The 19,970-nt window shown below is 37.0% G+C and overlaps 1 protein-coding gene across 1 annotated transcript; it reads left to right on the top strand.

Moving 5' to 3' along the window:
• The first annotated feature begins 382 nt into the window (after nucleotides 1–382).
• On the top strand, nucleotides 383–12,049 carry LOC145979591 (phospholipid-transporting ATPase ABCA3-like). The gene is made up of 4 exons (XM_083112557.1): nucleotides 383–483; nucleotides 3,704–3,914; nucleotides 9,386–9,602; nucleotides 11,873–12,049. The coding sequence occupies exons 1-4, from the start codon at nucleotides 480–482 to the stop codon at nucleotides 12,047–12,049; spliced, it is 609 nt and encodes a 202-aa protein (XP_082968683.1). The 5' UTR covers nucleotides 383–479.
• The last annotated feature ends 7,921 nt before the right edge of the window (nucleotides 12,050–19,970 follow it).

Below are 19,970 nucleotides of genomic sequence, written 5' to 3'. Positions count from 1 at the left end.
AGGCACATAGTGATTTGGATCCCTCTTTAAACTGTAGGTCCATTGCCAATTAGCCTACCTGGGCTCTTAAATAAGAAATTGAAACAAAAAACAAAGCAAAAGGAAAAATAAATGATCCAGGATAAATTTAAAAGTATAGATATATCAGTATATCTTGCATCTGCTTAGAAAATTAAAAACTAAACCTCTCAATACAGTAAATAATTTTGTGCTGAAATCTTGCTAGAGTTTAATATTTTGGCATGCATCATCAATTTTGGTTTGATCTAACATTTATAAATGTGATTCTTCACAATCCCCAAAGGATAATGTAAAATATTACTATTTTCTTCCAGTATTTATCCAAAATAGGATACTGCCCTCAGTTTGACGCCATCATAGATGTTCTCACCGGAAATGAGATGCTGAGATTGTTTGCAAACTTACATGGAATTCCAGCATAGGATGTTGAAAATGAAGTGCGAAAATGGATCACTGCAATGGGTGAGTTATAGAGCAGAGAGTTTTCATGGTTGGCATGAAGGGTGCCAATCTTAGACTGTGGTATGTAATTGGAATAGCATTTTTGGCAATGTAATGTTATATACAAGGGCCATTTCAAAAGTTTCTTACAAGTGTGCCACCACTCCTATGGTTAAAACTGAAAGTTGCACTGGAATGTGAACAGTGTTGGGAAACTTTGATAAACATGTCAGGAGATGCATTAGCAGGGTGCAGTGGTTCAACAAGCAGTTTTTTTTTCATTTCTTGTGACGTTTTATGCTTTACTAGGAAAAAGGGTCTTGGCAAATCATTGGTCTTCCTGCAACAGGTTGTGTGTCTCTCGCTGACTTTCCCAACCAAACAAGAAACTTTTCCAGGACACAAATGTTCGAAAGTGAACAACCCAACTCCATTGCACAAAAGGTCGCTAGGGTTTATTGCATTGTAATATGTAGCAGCAGGGTAAAATATCATTTAAAAAAATGGTGGGGGAGGAGGCTGGCTCTTAATGTAAGGTAAAAGGTAAAGTTCCCGATGCTTATACGAGCACCATGCCATGAAGGCACATTTAGGGGATGTGGGGGTGGACCCCCACATATTCTCGATCTTTGCCATTTTGGAGCTGATGTGATCATCACCATGCTCCAGCTGCAAGGATAAGGGCAGAAAAATTCCACCTTTGATTACCCAACCTGGGAATTGAACCTGGTTCTCCCACATGGCAGACACCCTAATGACTCTTAATGTACACACACTATTATATGTATATGTGTGTGTGTGTGTGAGGGAGAGAGAGGGGAGAGTATAATTTATTGTAACAATATTAAATATAACAGGGAAAGAAAATTATATATAATTATGCTGAAGAGCGATGTTTGAACCAATTATATTCATGAACTTACCAAGAGTTTTACTTAGATATATTCAAGAATTACACCAGAATGTTAAAATATTTGTTGTCATAAAATGCATTTTTTCACACAAAACTGGTGCAAAATAAGAAGCAGCTTCAAATTTTGCATAATTTCCAGGATAATTAGACTTTAAAAAATTCCAGGGGTAATTTTTTCAGACCCCGTGTAAGACCAAAATGCCAGAAAAGTATCAGCCAGTACCCTAAATAAATTCCAACCAATACTTTCCAATACCGCTGGTACAGTGGGATCCATGAGTAATACCGCGCAAATTGTCCATCACCATGTTCGTGCACTTTATTTGGCCCAATAAGAGCTTCAAGAATTAAAATAACACTCAAAACAAGCTATTGACAACTTCTGCACCAGCATACATAAAAAATCCATCGCTTAAAAACACATAGAATGCAAGAGAAAAATGAATGAAAATAGTCATGGACAATTTGCACGATAATACTCATGGATCCCACTGTACATCAGGGCTATTATGCCAGTAAATTACGAAGTATGCCAGATGGTGTAATAAGAATTGTTTTTCCATTTAATTTTTGTTTTCTATTTATATTGAGCAATGAGATTGTCATTCTTATGTTTGTCTTTCACTCATGTTACTCTGACTGCAGTACTGCCATGGATGAGCAGAAGAGGGGGAGGGGGCCTTCCTCCCCCCTGGAAAATGAATGTCCACCTAAAAATTATATATCACACAATTCCATTTCAGTCAGTAATTTATGTTAATTATTAGAAGTGTGTTGAAGGAAAATGATAATTTCAGACTGAAAATGTGTTTTTTGAGGGGTCATCACTATTATTGGGAAAAACATGCCTCCCTTGCCCCCATTGGAAAAAATACCTTGATTACCCCTCCCTGGAAAAAATCCTCTGAACGTGCATGCTTCATTCTGTGATGGTTTTAGAGGGGAGAATTTTTGTGCAAGATTCTTGGTTTGGGGGAAATTCCACCAATTCCCTCTAGGATTGAACACCTTGTACAGCTGTATATGTCAAATCACAAACCCTGAGACCTTCTGTAAACAAAACCACCTGCATGCAGAAAGGATTGCAAACTCATAGAAGTAAAATAATCCACACGAAAATCCAGCGTTGTTACAGGATTCATTACGTAAGGTAAAACAATGGCCAACTTGTAGTATGGGATACGCTGCTGGAAATGACGTCTCACTTTAAACCCAATGCTCTTTCTTTTTTTACTTATTGCTTCACCTTTATGGTTAACTCTTTGCACCAGTAATCATTTCCCATAAATTTGGCTTCTTTCTTGCATGCAAATTGAATATATTTTACTTGCATTTCTTTAGACAAAATGATATAACATGGTAATGTATATTTCTAAGGTTTGATAAAGATAGGAGTGTATTTGAAATTTGTTTGTAGATTTTATGTAAATTGTAACTTATGTAAATAAAGTATATAATGGGCATAAACAGCCATATGCATTGCTGTAAGTCCAATAAATATATTGATGATGATGATCAACACAAGACAAAGAAATTTCGTAAATTTATTGCAGTTGGAAACTTTGACAAGCATCCTAATAACGATTTTTGTTCAGCCAAATATAGTGCACTTCGTAAAATAACTTGGTAACATGGCAAGGAAAGATAAGTGTGAACATTTTGTAGTAATATGCATTATAACTTTCAATGAGCTTAGAGATTTGTGTACATAATGATATTTTATAACATTGGTTATTTTCTAAAAATAATCATGTGAACAGCAAGGAAGTAGTGCAACTTAGTAATATTGCCTGACTTATCCTTAGAAAAATAACATGCCGAGTTCTATGCGTGCGGGAAAGTCTCCGTGTTCTCCGAGCTTGTTTTCAAAACACCAGCAAGGACAGCCTTTGAAAAGGGGCGAGAAACAGATTCTACTCAATATTTATGTAACGTTCTGTCAGTGGTATCTTGAGAAACCAATAAATGAAGTGGTTAAGTTCGTATCTCAGTGCAGTGGTGTGTCAGTGTCTGCAGTTTTAAGGGTTATGAAAGAGAGAATGACCGGGAGAGTAACATTGTATGCGGGTGCATATTCGTCTGATGTTTTGAGAGCGGGTTCTCACATTCAGAGGCTCTTATATAAAATGAATAAGTTCAGCGAACTATGAGTGTAACAGCAGATGATTGTGGTCATGAATCAGCTGATGCGGAGTGATACATCGAATCGGTGAGACCGTTTGTTTACAGAAGGTCTCAGGGTTTTTGATTTACACCTTAGTTATGTGTACATTCAGTAAGAATAAATGTTGCATTGTGTGAAAGTGCATCTTTCATATTCATTTTTAGATTTGAACGAGTACGCCGATAGACAGTGTGGCACATACAGTGGTGGCAACAAGAGGAAGCTGAGCACAGCCATGGCTCTCATTGGAGACTTGCCGATCATATTTCTTGATGAGCCAACCAGTGGAGTGGATCCTGTGGCACGAAGGAATCTCTGGGGTGTTCTTCAGAAAAGCCAGAAAGCAGGACAGGCCATTGTACTAACCTCTCACAGGTAACCTAACTCCTTTCACACCTCTGTACCTCTATGTAAATCTTTGCTATTATTGTTGTGCTTCCAGTAATTTGTTCTTTGCCCGCTATTGCTGGTGAACACTAGTGGAAGTTATATATACTAATTTACTTCGTTAAGCTTTTACCACTGAAATTGTGTTTTCTAAGTGAGGGGTGTCTTATCAGGGGTAGCTTATAGGCCAGGCAATCTGGGTGACTGCCCAGGGTACCTTTCTTGTGGGGGTGGCACCAAACTGGAATATCCCCTTCATTAGCACCAAAAATTTATTTTTGATTTGATTACATACCTTTCTTTATTTATTTCTAAGTCTAATTTATGCACAGAAAGGCTAATTGGGACTGGATCGACAGTTTAAGGTGAGATCCAAACTACTATGTATCTCCACTGGGTGCATGGCTATTTGTTTTAAAAATAGTTGGATTTTTGTTGACAAGAATTAATTAAAGTTACTGCTGAATAACATAATAAGTGTTTTGCAAAATCATGGAGCAATTTAATAAGCTAAGAGATTATTGTTATTTTGATGTACAAAGCCACTGCAAAAGAAGTAGACACTTTCAATGCTTTATAAATCCAAAACTATTTATGTTATCAGGAAACACTTTTCACTGTTTTATAAAGTAATTCTTTAAATTTTGTTTCCGAACTCACAGATGTTCAATATGTTCTCCTTGTGTCACACATTACACATCAAGATGATAATCAAATTCAACCCAAACCTGATGTAAGATACCTGCATCTACACTTTTCACAGCTGTCGTGATGCATTGTTTCAACTCATCTATATCATTAGGAATTGGGGGGGGGGGGGACATACACCTTGTCTTTGACAAATACCCAAACAAAAAAGTTGCACAGTGTGAGATCAGGGCTGCATGGTGGCCAGCGTGTTAGAGCACCGTTGTGTGGAAGGGTTTCATCCAGAATAGTCGTAACACCTTGGTGCCAGTGAGGTGGTACTCCATCCTGTTCGAATATGAAGTTTCCCCTGTCCTGATGCAGTTGAGGCATAAACCATTTCATTAGCATTTAGTGATATGCAACTCCTGTTACCAGTGGCGTGCCCAGGATTTTCGAAAGGAGGGAGTTAGGTATACATTTTTTAGTAGTCAGCCCTCATTTTTCCATCTTCTCCTGGATTTGATTGTCTTTTTTTAAGGAATACTGGGCCAAGGGGAGGGTTATAACCCCCACCAACCCCCCTTGGGCACGCCACTGCCTGTTACCGTGTCTTCTACAAAGAACATCTTTAACATCTATAAACATTTGTGCAGGATAGAACACAGAACACATTCACTTTTGCAGAATCCCGCACATGTTCCACTGTCACCCTTGGACGTTCAGTCCCCCTTATTCGGACATTTTTGTGTATTCACTTAGCCATGTAGCACGTGAAAAGTTCATTCATTACTGAAAATTATCCGCTCAATGAATCCATCTTCTTCATTATGTTCCTGCATTTCAATGCAGAAATTCCAATGTCTAACCTTGTCATCTTCCTTTAGATGCTGTAATAACTGCAGTCTGTAAGGCGTCATTTTCAGTCTCTTCCGTAAAACTTTCCACACAGTTTGTTGTGCCATTTGTAGTTCCAAACTCACCCTTGCTGTGGACTTTTGTGGACTTTGCTCGAAAACAGCATGGACACGATCCACTTTTTCTCTGACAGGGTGGGTCTTCCCAGACTTTTGCCTTTACATAAACAACCTGTTGTTTCAAATTTTCTGTACTAATCTTAGATCGACTGTCTAGTAGGTGCTGGTTTTCCGAAACATGTTCAAAAATGTCGTACGACAGTAATGGAGTTTGTATTGACTAGTTCAAGAACACAATATGATTTTTCAGAAGCGTTTGCATCCATCTTAAAATTGTTGCACCGGAACAACAATCATCGACAACAACAAACACCAACAAAGTGTCCTATCGAAACTTCCACAGTTCCTCAACCCAACAGCACAAAATTCATGTTGATATTACGAATAGTTTTTGTTTTATAAGACATTGAAAGTGTATTTCTTTTGTAGTAGCCCTGTATTATGTAGGTATTAAATAAACACATACCTACAATAAACATGTTCCTTAACAGTAACACTTAAAGTATTTTAAAAATAAGGCTATTAACTTTAGTCATTAAAGCCATATATATAACATGGTGATGTTTCTTATTGCGGATAGGTGGAAAGTAGGAGGAACTAGGGCAGAACTATGGGAGGGGAGGGGCAGATTGGGAAATAGTGTGGTTACAAAAGAACATTGCCTGGGTGAAAATTTTATCTTCAGCCATCCCTGTGTCTCATTGTCACCATGTTAAACCATAGGAGCAACCCCCGACCCCCAGCTAACCCCAAGGTACCACCAAACATGCCCTCCCCCTCCCCCGCTAACATTTTCCACATTTTCCAATGCCATTAGAGAAAATCTTTGAGACCTTTGCCTTCACATGCAGAAGATTCATTCTCCAACCAAATCCTTGTCAGTCCTTAGACAGTATCAGAATAATATTAACAGGTACTAATAACTGATGTTCTGTGAATCTGATATAAGAACCTGAGTGATTCAATCCTCTGTAAGCAAGTGACTGGAATAGATTTCCATGTAGAGAAAATAACTCTGAATTTACATGCTTGTTTCAGTCCAGGGTACATGACTTACATTGTTATATTAGTAATAACAGAATGGCAAAATTTTGCACATATGATGTTACTTACAAAAAAACAAACAAAAAAAAACCTGATCTCCCAAGTAGAGAAATTTCATACTACGTACAATGTTCCCTTGTTTCTGAGATTATGAAACTATAAAGTTCGGAACTGTTTATTGAATACAGGGTGCTTATAAAGTTTCTATCCATTTTTATGAAAACGGCTGATTTCTTCTTTCTGATGTATGTGATGTGAAAGATGCTGACTACAGAAGAGAGAATATCCGTGGTGTGGGACGTTTGCAGGGATAACACTTCAAGGAGGTCCAGGCAAAGTTCAAAAGGAAATTCCACAAACCTGTTCCAACCAGGGCTAATATCAGAGCTACCTGTTCAAACATTCAAGTGAACAGGTACTGTGCAAAATGCTAAATGTTCAGGAAGGTGCAGCGAGGAGCCAAAACCATGAAAAGGGATAGAAGATGTCACCACCAGAAGCCCAAGAGCATCAACATGAAGGCTAAGCCAGGAGCTGTTGTCACCAGAAGCGACTGTGTGGAAGATACTCGATTACATTAAAAAAAAAAAAAGTCATACCGACTTCAGGTCTAGAGCACACGTTACAAAGGGAGGACTATACTGGTCCTGAAACAATGTGTGCAGACGTGTTAGAGGAAGTGAAGGAGGAAGATTTGATTGAACACATGTTGTTTAGTGATGAGGCCACATTTCACACGTATGGAACTGTCAACCGACACAACTGGAGATTGTGGGCCAATGAACAGCCACATGATATACCACCATGGGAACAAGACACCTCCAAAATCAGTGTGTGATTGGGTATCACGAAGTTCAAGGTATATGGCCCGATTTCCTTCGCAGAACACACAGTGACAGGTAATGTGTATCCCACAGTGGCGTGCGATGCTAAATCAGGCAGGGGAACAGGTCACCTGTGTGACATACATGAGGCACGTTAACATTATATGACAATAATAATTTTAAAGAAAATATGATATAATATAAAGAAAACATTAGAAACAAAATTGTTGATGCGCAACAAAGAAAAATTTAATAAAAAAGCAATTTATGAGTGATCAGAGAAAGGAAATAATGTTTTTTCGAAACTTGTTTAATCTCTTTATTAGTAGATTAAGTTTACGTTTTTCTTTTCTTTTCTTTTTTTATCCATAGAGTTGAGTATTCTTGTAATTCAAACGTCCTTAATGCAATAATGGCATGCAGATGGCTGAGTTTGTTCATGACGTACGCTAGATTTGTAGAAGTTGTTAATGTGACAAAACCCGAACTGTTCCAAACTCCCTTCTCAGGAACAAACAAGGACAACAATATAATTTCCCACTGGAAGAATATCCAGTTATTCATTTTACAGACTTGTAGTAACTCGTGTGACAATGCATTGTGTATGATTTGATTTCAATTTTTAATTCGGTTAGGATAGATGTTGGTTTGCTGTATTTATTGCAAAGTTCAATGAACTAAAAGCTTTCATCTTCAACCGCTCAATCACACAACACTCTCTATCTTGTCTTGCCGCTGTGTGCAATGAAACTTCAGTCTTGAGGCTGGTGGAACAAGTGGGCTGGAGCTGTTCTCTCAGAAGTTATTTTGCAGCATTTAGCCAAGGTAACTTAAGGAATTTAGTAGGCGCTTAGACTGTAGAAGATTTTTCCAGTTCATTATGAATGTCAGACGCTAGTTTGCAACGAGATTAGGAAATTATAGACTTACTGCACTCAAAAGTATCATTATGATGTAATTAAACTTCAACCCATAGCAAAAACTTGAAGAAAAGTGAATGCTTCATGTCTCTCTGAGAGAACAGCACGGAAGTTCAGCTTCCGTGGGGGATCATTTACCTTCGCGCGTCGTCGGAAATACTCGGCATCAGGTCATAGAGGGTGGAAAGAAGAGGCAGGCTGTCAATGTGACGAGGGTAAGCGAAGTAAACAAATGTAAACAATTTTGGAAACTTTGATTTCAGGAGAAGAAGTGTTCTTATTATGTTAATATAGATAATTTAAATAGCTAAAAAGGGTGAAATGTAGGAAGGAACAGCCTGTTCCCTCTGTTCCATGGAGGGACCGCCACTGGTATCTCAATATGCTGCAATTGTTCCTTCAACCACAATCATCTTGAAAATAGTGGTTTTCTAACAGGATGGAGCCTCACCTCACTTCGTAAAGACAGTTCATGCATACTTGGATGCTATGTTTCCATGTTTTGGTAGGGAATCACAATGCATATGGGCACCACGATCTCCAGATGTCACACCTCTTGACACTTTTGCATGGGGTTACATCAAGTCACAGGTGTACAGGGTGAAGATCGCCTCTCTTCAACACCTACGACAACGTATCCAGCATACTGTCCTTAACATGACATTGCAATGGCATCAAAGGTGTTTGATGAAATGGTTTAATCAATGGGATTCACATTTAGACATACAGGGTGCTCATGTGGAAGTACGGTGAGGTGACAATTTCATGGATATTCTCCTGTACACCACTTATGTCAGATATTTTTCTTTCAATGTTGATTATGTCTTACCATATACTCGGGAATCCATTCAATACATTTGTTCTAATATTAAGCCACTTCTTCTCAAAAATGGTTTGAGACTTTATAATCACCCTGTATATTATTAGTGAAAGGTTTGTGCTTCCTGTAGTTCTTTCAATGTAATCTACCAGAAAAAAGTTATGTACAGGATGTTCGATTGCATGTGTTAAATCTGTTCTTATATTAGTGCATATTTTCAGAAATGCTTAATATTTCTTTTTTGTAGTATGGAAGAATGCGAGGCTCTCTGCAATGTTTTGGCAATTATGGTGAATGGCCAGTTCATGTGTTTCGGCAGCATCCAGTACCTGAAGAACAATTACGGACAAGGTTTCACTATTCTGATTAAACTGAATGCAGCCAGTGACAGCAGAGATGTCGACACAGTGAAGCACACAGTGGAGAAAGCATTCTCACCATGCGTACTGAAGGACGAGCACCAGGTATTTTATTTATACCTTGCCACCAACTTGATTTAGTCACCTGTGTTATTCAAATATTATTTGTAATATGTATTAACTCTTATATGGTCAGATGAGCGATAGGCATAGCCCATCATACATGTACTGTCCAATAACACAAGCAATGGGCAAATGGCAAAAATTAATTCTGCAACTGTACAATTTGTAAAAATAATCACTCAAGCCTTGGAGGACAATGAAATTCCAAGCACAGTATTTCTAGACCTGTCCAAAGCATTTGACTCTCTCAACCACGACACACTTATGCATAAACTATATAGTTTAGGTATCCGAGATGGCATATTTAACATAATTAAGTCATTTCTCTCTGATCGAATACAAAGCACTCGAATTGACCACATAGATAATTCATCTATCAAAACTTTTATTCCAGCTTTAAATCTTCAAAGGTAGGTGTCCCTCAAGGATCTATACTTTGTCCATTATTATATATCCTTTGCATTAATGACATACCGAAGAACAACATGACTCAAACTATCACCTATGCAGATGACACTAACATAATAATTAGGGCAAAAGCAAAAGAACAATTAGAGATCCAAATGTACATCTCCATTAATCAAATGACCCAGTACTTAAGCACCAATAGCCTAAATGTGAACCATCAAAAACAAATTTCATTATTTTTAACCCTGGCAACAAGAAGAACTTTGATAACTTGATGGTTTACTTAGTTGAAAACGAACTAGACTATGCTAACCATGTAAAATTTCTAGGATTGATCATTGATGATAAATTAAATTATATCTGTGATAAACTTACCAAAAATCTTCATCTATTGAAAATCCTTTCACAATATAATATCAAGGAAATGAATATGAATCTGTATAATTGTCTTATTTATCCTCACTTAGATTACTGTATTACAACTTGGGGAGGAGGAGCTCACGTACATACTAAAAGAGTGTTCACACTACAGATAAGGGCTGTTAGACTTCTATGCAAAATACCATTCAGATCCACATGCAGAATTGCCTTTCGTGAAAACAAAATTATGACTTTATACTCGCTGTATGTTTATAAATCTATTATATAAGTACTTAATGACAAAACTCAATTTAGAAATGAAGAAATTCATGGACATAATACACGACAAAGACAAAACTTCCATATCCAGACTAACGGATTAACTCTGACAGACAGATCACCACATTCTGCAGGTTTAAAATTCCCCAACAACCTTCTTTCTTGGCTAAAAGATACCACTCTCTTAAAGAAAAAATTGCAGCTAATCAAAGAATACCTCACAGACAGACCTCTGTATGACATTATTGAACTATAAGTTAGACTGGTTGCAAGTATCAAGTAGAAATTGTAGATTTTAAGGGGAAAATGTTAAATAATAACATGCATAACATATTTTCTACGATTTTTTTTAAAAACAGCAATTTTTTACCTCAGGAACACTTGATATTCTAAGTCCTGTCTGGAAAGGGTTAAAGGTTCAACCTCCATTCCCTTGAAACTTCTGGCATGTTAGATTAATGAAAGTTCAAACTCTGAAATCAGCAACTAATTTTCAAATACTTATTCAAAGTTCGAAATAATGCAATGAGGAGACAATTCTGGAAAAAAAAATAAGGAAACTCTTTCTTGAGATATTCAAGCCAGAATCTTCAAGCATTTGGAATTGTATTAAATTGGTTTTATTCCTAGAATCATAGTCGATTCACATCTCCTCCACATTCACATCTGACCTGAGATAGCATTGGATATTGTCCTAGAACAATTGTAACAAAGCTACACAAAGAACCAGGAATTAAATTAAAACAATATATTTGTATAACTCAACCAAGAAGAGAAAAACCCTGGCTCTGTCATGGCAATTTCAACCCTAAGTGAGCAAAGTGGCAATGGGTGATGCAATCAGCTGCTTGCCATGCAATCCTGCCCCATCATTGTCACATTTATTCAGTGCAATTGTTTATGGCACCACAAAGGAGAGAACCATATGCAATGAATGCAGAGATGTAATATCTAAAGTTGAATCTTTTGATGATGAAGAAAGGGAAGAGAGTTGTAAATATGGCAACACAGGGGCACTCCGGCACAAGCAAAGAGGAAAATTTTCATCTGTGGTGACAATGAGAAGAGTAAACAAATGACTGTCCACTTTAGTTTGAGAGTTGGTCATAGCGTTAAGACTGTACTAATGAAAAAATATTTTTAATATTTTATATTTATTTAACTCCTCAATGTACCAAACAGTAATACAACTGTTTTCCTTCCAGAGTTTGTTGCATTATCACATAACTGATCAATCCTTTTCATGGGGGAAGATGTTTTCTACGATGGAGAGAGTGAAGAAGACATTCCCCATAATAGAAGACTACACCATAAGCCAGACAACATTGGAGCAAGTGTTCCTATCATTTGCACGGAAACAGAAGAACCAAAACGAGGCATAGGTTTAGTGAACAGGATGTTAAAGCAAATCTGTGATATATCATACAATGGAACATTTTAGAATTCTGTCCAGTGTATATCCTCTTTGTGAGCATATTTCACTCTCAATTTTTGTATTAAATATTTTCACTTTGCTTGTAAAAATGTTTAATTTATCTATTGATTTTAGTTACTCACTGTCACTATACACATGGTTGTTAATGCCACACAACACAAATTATTTTATATAAGGCTTTGATTTAATAAACTATATATATATTTAACAACCAATTCCTATTACTTCTTCCATTCTAATCAAATTGCTATGGAAAACTTTCATTGTGATTGGAAGGAATACAAGCAACACTGTGTTTACCACTGGCACAGTGCTGGATCTACAAACTGCAAAACCACGCAGTTTTGGGGGCAGGGGGTGGGGGGCTTGCCATGTCTTTTACATAATCAAATATGTGTATGTAAAACAAGAAACATAGTAATTTGTCCATCACTGCAGACTAAAATACCATCAAAACATTGTAATGTGAAAGGATTTGTTGTTCACTTTAAGTTGGTTAAAATGCCGTAGTTTCCACTTAATAACTTATGCTCCATACCAGAAACAAACATTAATTTCTTTCTAACTACTCAAGTGTTTCTTCCCTAGATCTGTGGTGTGGAACTAGGAGTACATGGAAGTCCACAGGATTTTTTCCAGGGGGGCCAAACCAGGCATATTTTTCACCATAATAGCAATGCCTCCTCAAAAAACACAGCTTCAGTCTGAAATTATCATGTTCCTTCAACGCCCTTCTAATAATTAACAAATTACTGTGACTGATATGAAATTATGTGGGAAATATACAATTTTTAGGTGGACATTAATTTTTCAGGGGACCCTTGCAACCACCCCTAGTCCCCCCCCCCTTTCCGGATGTCTATGACGAGATTCTACCATATGTATGTATATGTATGTATACACACACACATGCACACATACATTGAAGAAACTGAATAACAGCAAATACTTTGACATGTCCTTTCACAAGTGCATGTATTGTACATAGGGCCCAAATTTTGTAGATCCAGCAGTGCACTGGCAACATTGTTAGCATATGGGAATATTCATTTATCATTTCTGGTAAGAAATTTATCATTTCTGCCATGTCTGTGTTCTTTTTGTGTCTCTTTGGTCTCTTGACAATGTCTTAAGTGGTAGTAAGCACATATTTGACAAACTATGAGATCATTAAATATTTAGTCAATTTATCCTCATTTAAGATCTCTCTCTATTCCATGTCTTATGCTAGTCCAAGTCTAGATTTCTAAGCAAATAATATTCAAACATAGCCATAACAAAACGAAAGTGAATAGTATCTTGGCACAAGGTTTAAAATAATTACTTTGAAATCAAGAGTGAGTTCATGTATAAAGACCAGTTGATAATTGCAGTGTGTGTGTGTGTGTGTTGAATTATTGTACGAGCAAGAAGTCAAATATAAAAATAATGACAAAAAGTGTAAGAACAAGACTAGAAGGAAGATTATGAGTAGAATGTATCATATTTTTATTCCTGTACTTACATAGAAACTTTATTTGTGTGCTTTATCCATAAAGAATACACTGTCCGATGATATAATGTATTTTTCTACATATTGTTTTTTAAGTTTATTTTCAAACTGTGTGTTTATTAGAGAGAAAAAGATAGAGAATGAGAGAGGGAGAGAGATAAATAGAGAATGAGAGAAAGAGAGAGAGAGAAAATTGAGACAAGATGCATGAATAACTCTTATAAATAAAACAATTTCCTGAACAATGCCAGTAAATATAACATTACTTGCATTAACAATCAGTATTTAGTATCCAACAAATTGTGAATTGGTACCGTAAAATTTAAACATTGCAGTGATGTTGAGTAGCTGACTTAGCAGAAGCAAAACCTAACCCACTGCTCGAAATTGAGTTACCACTGGTTCCAGTTCTTGCATAATCATGAATGACTGTCATTCTGTAGCTGGTAATTGGCACAAACATGCAGGAACATGTGGGTAATCCACAAGCCACAATGGACACATGTTCACTTACATTAATCTTGCTTTGTTCCATACAGTTGTGAGTTATTGAGTTTACTGTTGATCTGCTCTCTTAGCTACATGGCAAATTTCTCTCCTTAATCCAGGATTATCTACACTCACGGACACAGCGTGTCAACCTTTCAGGTGCCTCTTCTGATTTTCTTCCTGTCTTGTATGGGGTGCCACAAGGGAGCATATTGGGCCCTCTCTTGTTCATCCTATACATGGACAATCTCTCAAAGACTTTCCTCACTTCCTGTCAATATACTCATGTTTGCTGACAACTGTAAACTTTTCAAAGAAATCTCAACCACACAAGATGCTGTGATTCTCCAGAATGCTCTTTCTGAACTAGTCACATGGTGTAAGCAGTGGAATCTACAACTTAACCCGCAGACATGTTCCTCCCTCACAGTCTCTTTATAAAAGAACAATACATTCTCACTATGTTCTTGAAAACAATTATATTACCACAGTTGTGAACCAAAAACATCTAGGTGTTATCATAGATGAAAAACTGAACTTTAAGGAACACATCCCAGCTACAACTAAAAGTGCAATGTGCCTCTTAGGCCTCCTCTACAGATTCACTGAATTTGAAACTCCAACTTCTCTTAGCCTATTTTCAAGTCATTCATTTCTGTGATTCTTGAATACTGCTCTCCAGTCTGGGCCATTGCTTCCAATACGAATCTTTCTAAAGTCATTTTCACGTTCAGAAGACACAATGGGCTCTTATGGGCAATGCTTTTCTTATGGGAAATACGAGCGCGCTGTTGTGAAATTTCTCGATTTACAAATTTAGCTTACGTAAAATCGGTACAAGCAGTTTTGCAGGAAATTTTGTAGAGAATACGATGGTGAACACAAAAAACTGGTAACTTGCTTACATGTATTTGGATAAATTAAAAACGCAAATTTTCTGTAAAAACAAAATTTTTACATTGTTTTCATTCCTAACGTTGAAACATGCTGTAAAATTGAAGCATTCACTATGAAAAAAATTGACACTGTTTTTTAATTGTCATAGGTGATGGTAGTGCTCAGAATTTATTAATACTTTAAAGCATATTCGCATAAAAAAATATTCAAATAAAGTATGTGGAGATTTTTTATATTCGTGCAGTAGAAAATGTCGTCGCTGGCCATTTTTTGTTCTGTAATTCCAAGTAAAAGCTTCCAGCGACAAAATTGTGGAGGAATTAATGAAATTATTTTTTATAACCACTCAAAGGTTCCCAGAAATATTACTTCCATGCATTTGGAGTTTCTCTTTAACCCGAACTGCACGCGAAGTAAGGAGACGTTTTCTGGCCATCTTGAGCTGACTCACCGCAGCATTCCGGCTAATCACCACCAAGTTTTTGAGTTGTTATTTTATTTCCATTCAGTAAAAATATTAGCTTCATGCAGTTTGTTATAATAGAATTGCAATTACTTAAATTTAATAATTGCCAATTATTTCCAATGCTGCTGTTGTGAGCAACCTTAGTGCTGTCGCAAATACACGTTGTTTTTGTTTACATTACTGTCGACATTAATACTGAAATGAAGATCACCTTTCAGTTTCCAATCTACTCTTAAATTCATAGACAACGTATTAACATTTGAAAGGCTTTCCAACACGTGACAAAATAGTGGGGCTTCAAGATAAAAATATGGCATGCCTTGCTTGAGTCATTGACGTCTTATCAGTTCAAGTGGGCCATAACTCATTTGTTTGTTTGGGTTGCAACTTGAATCTAACCCATGTGCCAGGTTCCCCTTACTTGAGTGAGAGATCTGCTTTGGTCTGTTTCGGCTTTTTTTGTCTCTCGAAAAAGTGTTTTCAGTTGTGTGAGCGTTTTTACGTTTTTAAGTGATTTCTGAAGTGTTTTTGTTATAGACAACGTGTGTTTATTTCGTGCATTACACTCGCGCGTGTAGTGATCGCAATGGATCACAGGAAAAAGTTTAAGATAATTAAAAGTGGTGAGAGAACATCAGTCTTACGTGTGTTCGCCTACTTGAAGGAAAAGAACCCTGGACGTAGCCACTCGTTTATTGTTAGTGAACTTTGCAAAGCGACTGGTGTCAGTAGAAGCACCTTCTTTAGATTAAGAAAGGAAACTGGCAAAGGACCAGTCACTACACCACAAAAAAGACTTCGTATGTAGTGCTATACGGCGGAAATTTCACACATTTCTGTTTCAAAATGCTCCCCCTACAATTAGGGCTGTAATGAAGGAAGTTAACGATGACAATGATTTGCCCAATTTCAGTTATTCAACGTTTTACCGTTTGGTAAAAGAAATGGGGTTCGAATTCGAAAAGCGAGGAAATAAAGCACTAATGATTGAAAGAAATGATATTATATTGTGGCGACATTCATATTTACGGAAAATGAGACAATTTAGGAATGAGGGACGGGATATTGTGTACTTAGAGGAAAGTTGGGTAAACGTGGGGCATACTGTGCCAAAGATTTGGAAGGACAAAACAATAAAAACTCCTAAACAAGCTTTTTTGGCTGGATTATCCTTGGGTCTTACTGCTCGGGGTCCACGATTTGTTTTGCTGCACACCAGTGGTAAGATGGGGTTTGTAGAGGGGGCTAAACATGTTTTTTCAGCAAAAAAAAAAAAAAAAAAAAAAAATGTTGCTGACTACCGTGACGAAATGGACAGTGTTCGGTTTGAACGGTGGTTCAAGGAGCAATTGCTGCCCAATATTCAGCCAGGGACGGTCATTCTTATGGACAACGCGTCTTACCACTGTAGAAAATTAGAAACTATTCCTACTTCCAAAACCGTAAGGAAGAAATTAGGGAATGGTTGAAATAAAAAAATATCGCCTTTTCAGATGATTCTCTTAAAAGAGAATTGCTCAGTGTCGTGAATTCTGTGCGACACCAATTTAATATTAATTACGTTGACTCAATTGCAGAAGAACATGGAGCAATTGTTTGTAGACTTCCCCCATACCATTGTGAACTGAATCCTATTGAAATGGTATGGAGTCAGGTTAAAGGGCATGTTGGGCGGCAAAACGTTAACTTTAAAGTGAGAGAAATGGGACCTTTGATAGACATTGCGTTTCAATCAGTTATCCAGGAGCAATGGTCGAATTACTGCAGACATGTTGAAGGGATAGAAGAGGAAATGTGGAATGCCAACCTACTACAGGATGACATCGAACCTTTAATCATTAGGTTAAGCAGCAATTCTTCCATCAGTGGCACAAGTTCTGACAGCAATGGCCAATCCTTCCAAGACTCGTCGATGGAGGGTGTTGATCCAATGTCCGATTAAGGTAACAATAATTAATTTATATAAATATGTAACACATTACCATATCTCAATGTTATTCAATGAAATAATTACAGAGAAAGGCGAATGAATATTAAATGTGCCTATGTATTAAATTAAATCTAATGGGAAAATGACATGCTAATGAACTGTAACGTTCACAGTATAATATTAATATTAATAATTTCATATAATTATCATTATATATACAAAATATGTAACACCTTCATTGTGACGGAAGCTCATCATTTCCCGGCGACATGAGCTAGCGCTGTATTGGCAACACTGTATTGGCGAGAATAGGAGAGAGAGTAAGGTCTGCGGATTGTGAGAGAAAAGCAAAATGGAGAACGATTATTGGACGATGGCGTGTGATAGATTCGATGTCTGACAGGGAGGTCAGACAAGTGATAGTTGAGAGGACAAGTGTAGGAACAATCTTCATATATTTGTAAGGCAAGTAATATCCTTTTCTTAACCAATCCATATCGGTTCAGTCATGGAGAGTATAAAACCCATATCTAATCTAAGTTACTTTCTATCGCCATTACTTTAAAAGTAGCCTCTTGCATTTATCACATTTAGGCCAAGCGAGTGATAACCATCTGAGAGATGAATGAGAAATAACTACATCACCCAATTCAATCTAGAGGTTCGATCCCAAATGCAGCATGAGAGTTGCGTTACGTGTGCCTTCTGAACGTGAAAACGACTTTAGCATGGATTCCGTTCTCAGCTTCTTTACCATCATTGTTCGTCATACCTTCTCTGCGGCATATTCAGAACACTGACATCCTGACTACTTTGAACATTCAGCTACTGCAGACCCAATGCGATATGTCCAATGTGAAATTTTTCTATAAAATCATCAATGGAAAAGTAAGATCTGAATTTCTACTTACAGAATTCAATTTCAGAGTTCCCTCTCGATCGAACCGAAACACTCAATTGTTCCACAACTCTACCACTAGGCTTTCCCTTATACAGCGCTCCCTGTCCCACAGGCTGCCCCAGTTCTATAATAAACTACCCACAAACATTGACATTTTTGCCCCTGATAGTATTTGCCAATCTTCTCTAAGAATGAATGTAAATTTTTGTTTGTTTCCTTGTTTATGTCTTATCATGTTTATATTTCCTTTTTTGTTTTTACCTAAAACCATCTTGACTTGTTCTTGTTGATTTATTAGAGTTTTCAGTGAAAAATGGTCTTACAAGTACTGTATGACTATACACACACACTTTTGTTGTATGCATTTGTGTCCAATTTATTGTTATGGAAAATCCAGTATTGCCTACACTCAAAGAATGGTGTGTTTTGTCTTTCCTGTTTTTATTGTCAATAATTGTAATGTAATAATATTGTATTTTAAAGAACAACAGGAAGTAAAACTATAATTTTCTAAGGTCAGCAATTATATTTCTTACTTGGAATGAAAATAGTATATTTGTTTGTAACCTTCTTTCATCTCTGTTAGATTCACCTGAACAATATAAATTTAAAGAATATGTTTTAAGGCATAGGCATAACTTTGTGGGAAAATTTTCAGGTTTATTAAAATTTACAAGTTAAGGGACCTGATGAGCAAAGTAATAAAGGGTAATATTTCTGATTTCGCAAACGTCACAGTTATTTAGCAAATAATTCTAGATGTTATTATTTTTATGAGATGAAAAGCTTTGAGTCTGTTCCCCCCAAAGTTAAGCCGCAAGTTTGATTCTTCTACCTCAAAATTAGGCCCCAAGTTAACCCCATGTTTTAGGCATTTACACTCACACACGCACAAACACACACACATATACATATGATGTTCATCTAAGTTGTATTTTGTATTTTTGTCATTTAAATTCACTTGTCTTTATGAATGTTAGATAGGAATAACTAACACTGCCAGTTTTCGGACTTTAGCCTTTTATTTTGGCATTAGTAGAGGACAATTCACTACAACATCAGTGAGGGGGAAGGGGGAGTGGTTCACTTGGAACACTGTTTCCATTTAACCATCATCCTTCCTCCTTCTCACACTTCAATGGTTCGTAAGAGTGTAGGTCTGTCAGTTTCCAAAAGTATCAATCGTTGTTTATATGGGGCATTGCAGATATTAGGGGTGAACTTGCAAAATACAAGTTGCGAGCATCAGCAGTTTTCCAAAAGTCTGTCCTATTCTAAAGCAAATTTCAGAGTATTAGAGGTTAGGAAGACTCCTGACTCCTGTCAGACATTGTATGAGTTCCTGCAGTCTTCAGTGTATACCGTATCATGCCGTAGGCATGACTCGAACCCAGGACGTCATAAATAAATAAGCTAATCATGTTATAAAAAAGGGCCTCTTAAAAGCAAATCATGCCAGCAACCTTCAGCACAGTTGGAAAAACTCCGCTGACATGGCATTAGGCCGGCAGAATATGAAAATCAGTAAATCAGCATTTATGCTCAGAAATCGCCATTGCCAAGGAAGGGATGCTCCAATACAGCAATAAAGAAAATTGACCTTTGTCGAGTTCACCCTTAATATCCATAACACCTTGTTTCTTCTATGTCCATAGTGACACTTGTATCTTGCTGTGTCCATAGTGTTGAAAAT

Source organism: Lepisma saccharinum, chromosome 26 (genome assembly GCF_977018435.1).
Source record: "Lepisma saccharinum chromosome 26, izLepSacc3.1, whole genome shotgun sequence".
Taxonomy (NCBI): domain Eukaryota; kingdom Metazoa; phylum Arthropoda; class Insecta; order Zygentoma; family Lepismatidae; genus Lepisma; species Lepisma saccharinum.
The sequence above is the reverse complement of the archived record's forward strand: the minus strand, read 5'-3'. Positions and strand labels throughout refer to the sequence as shown.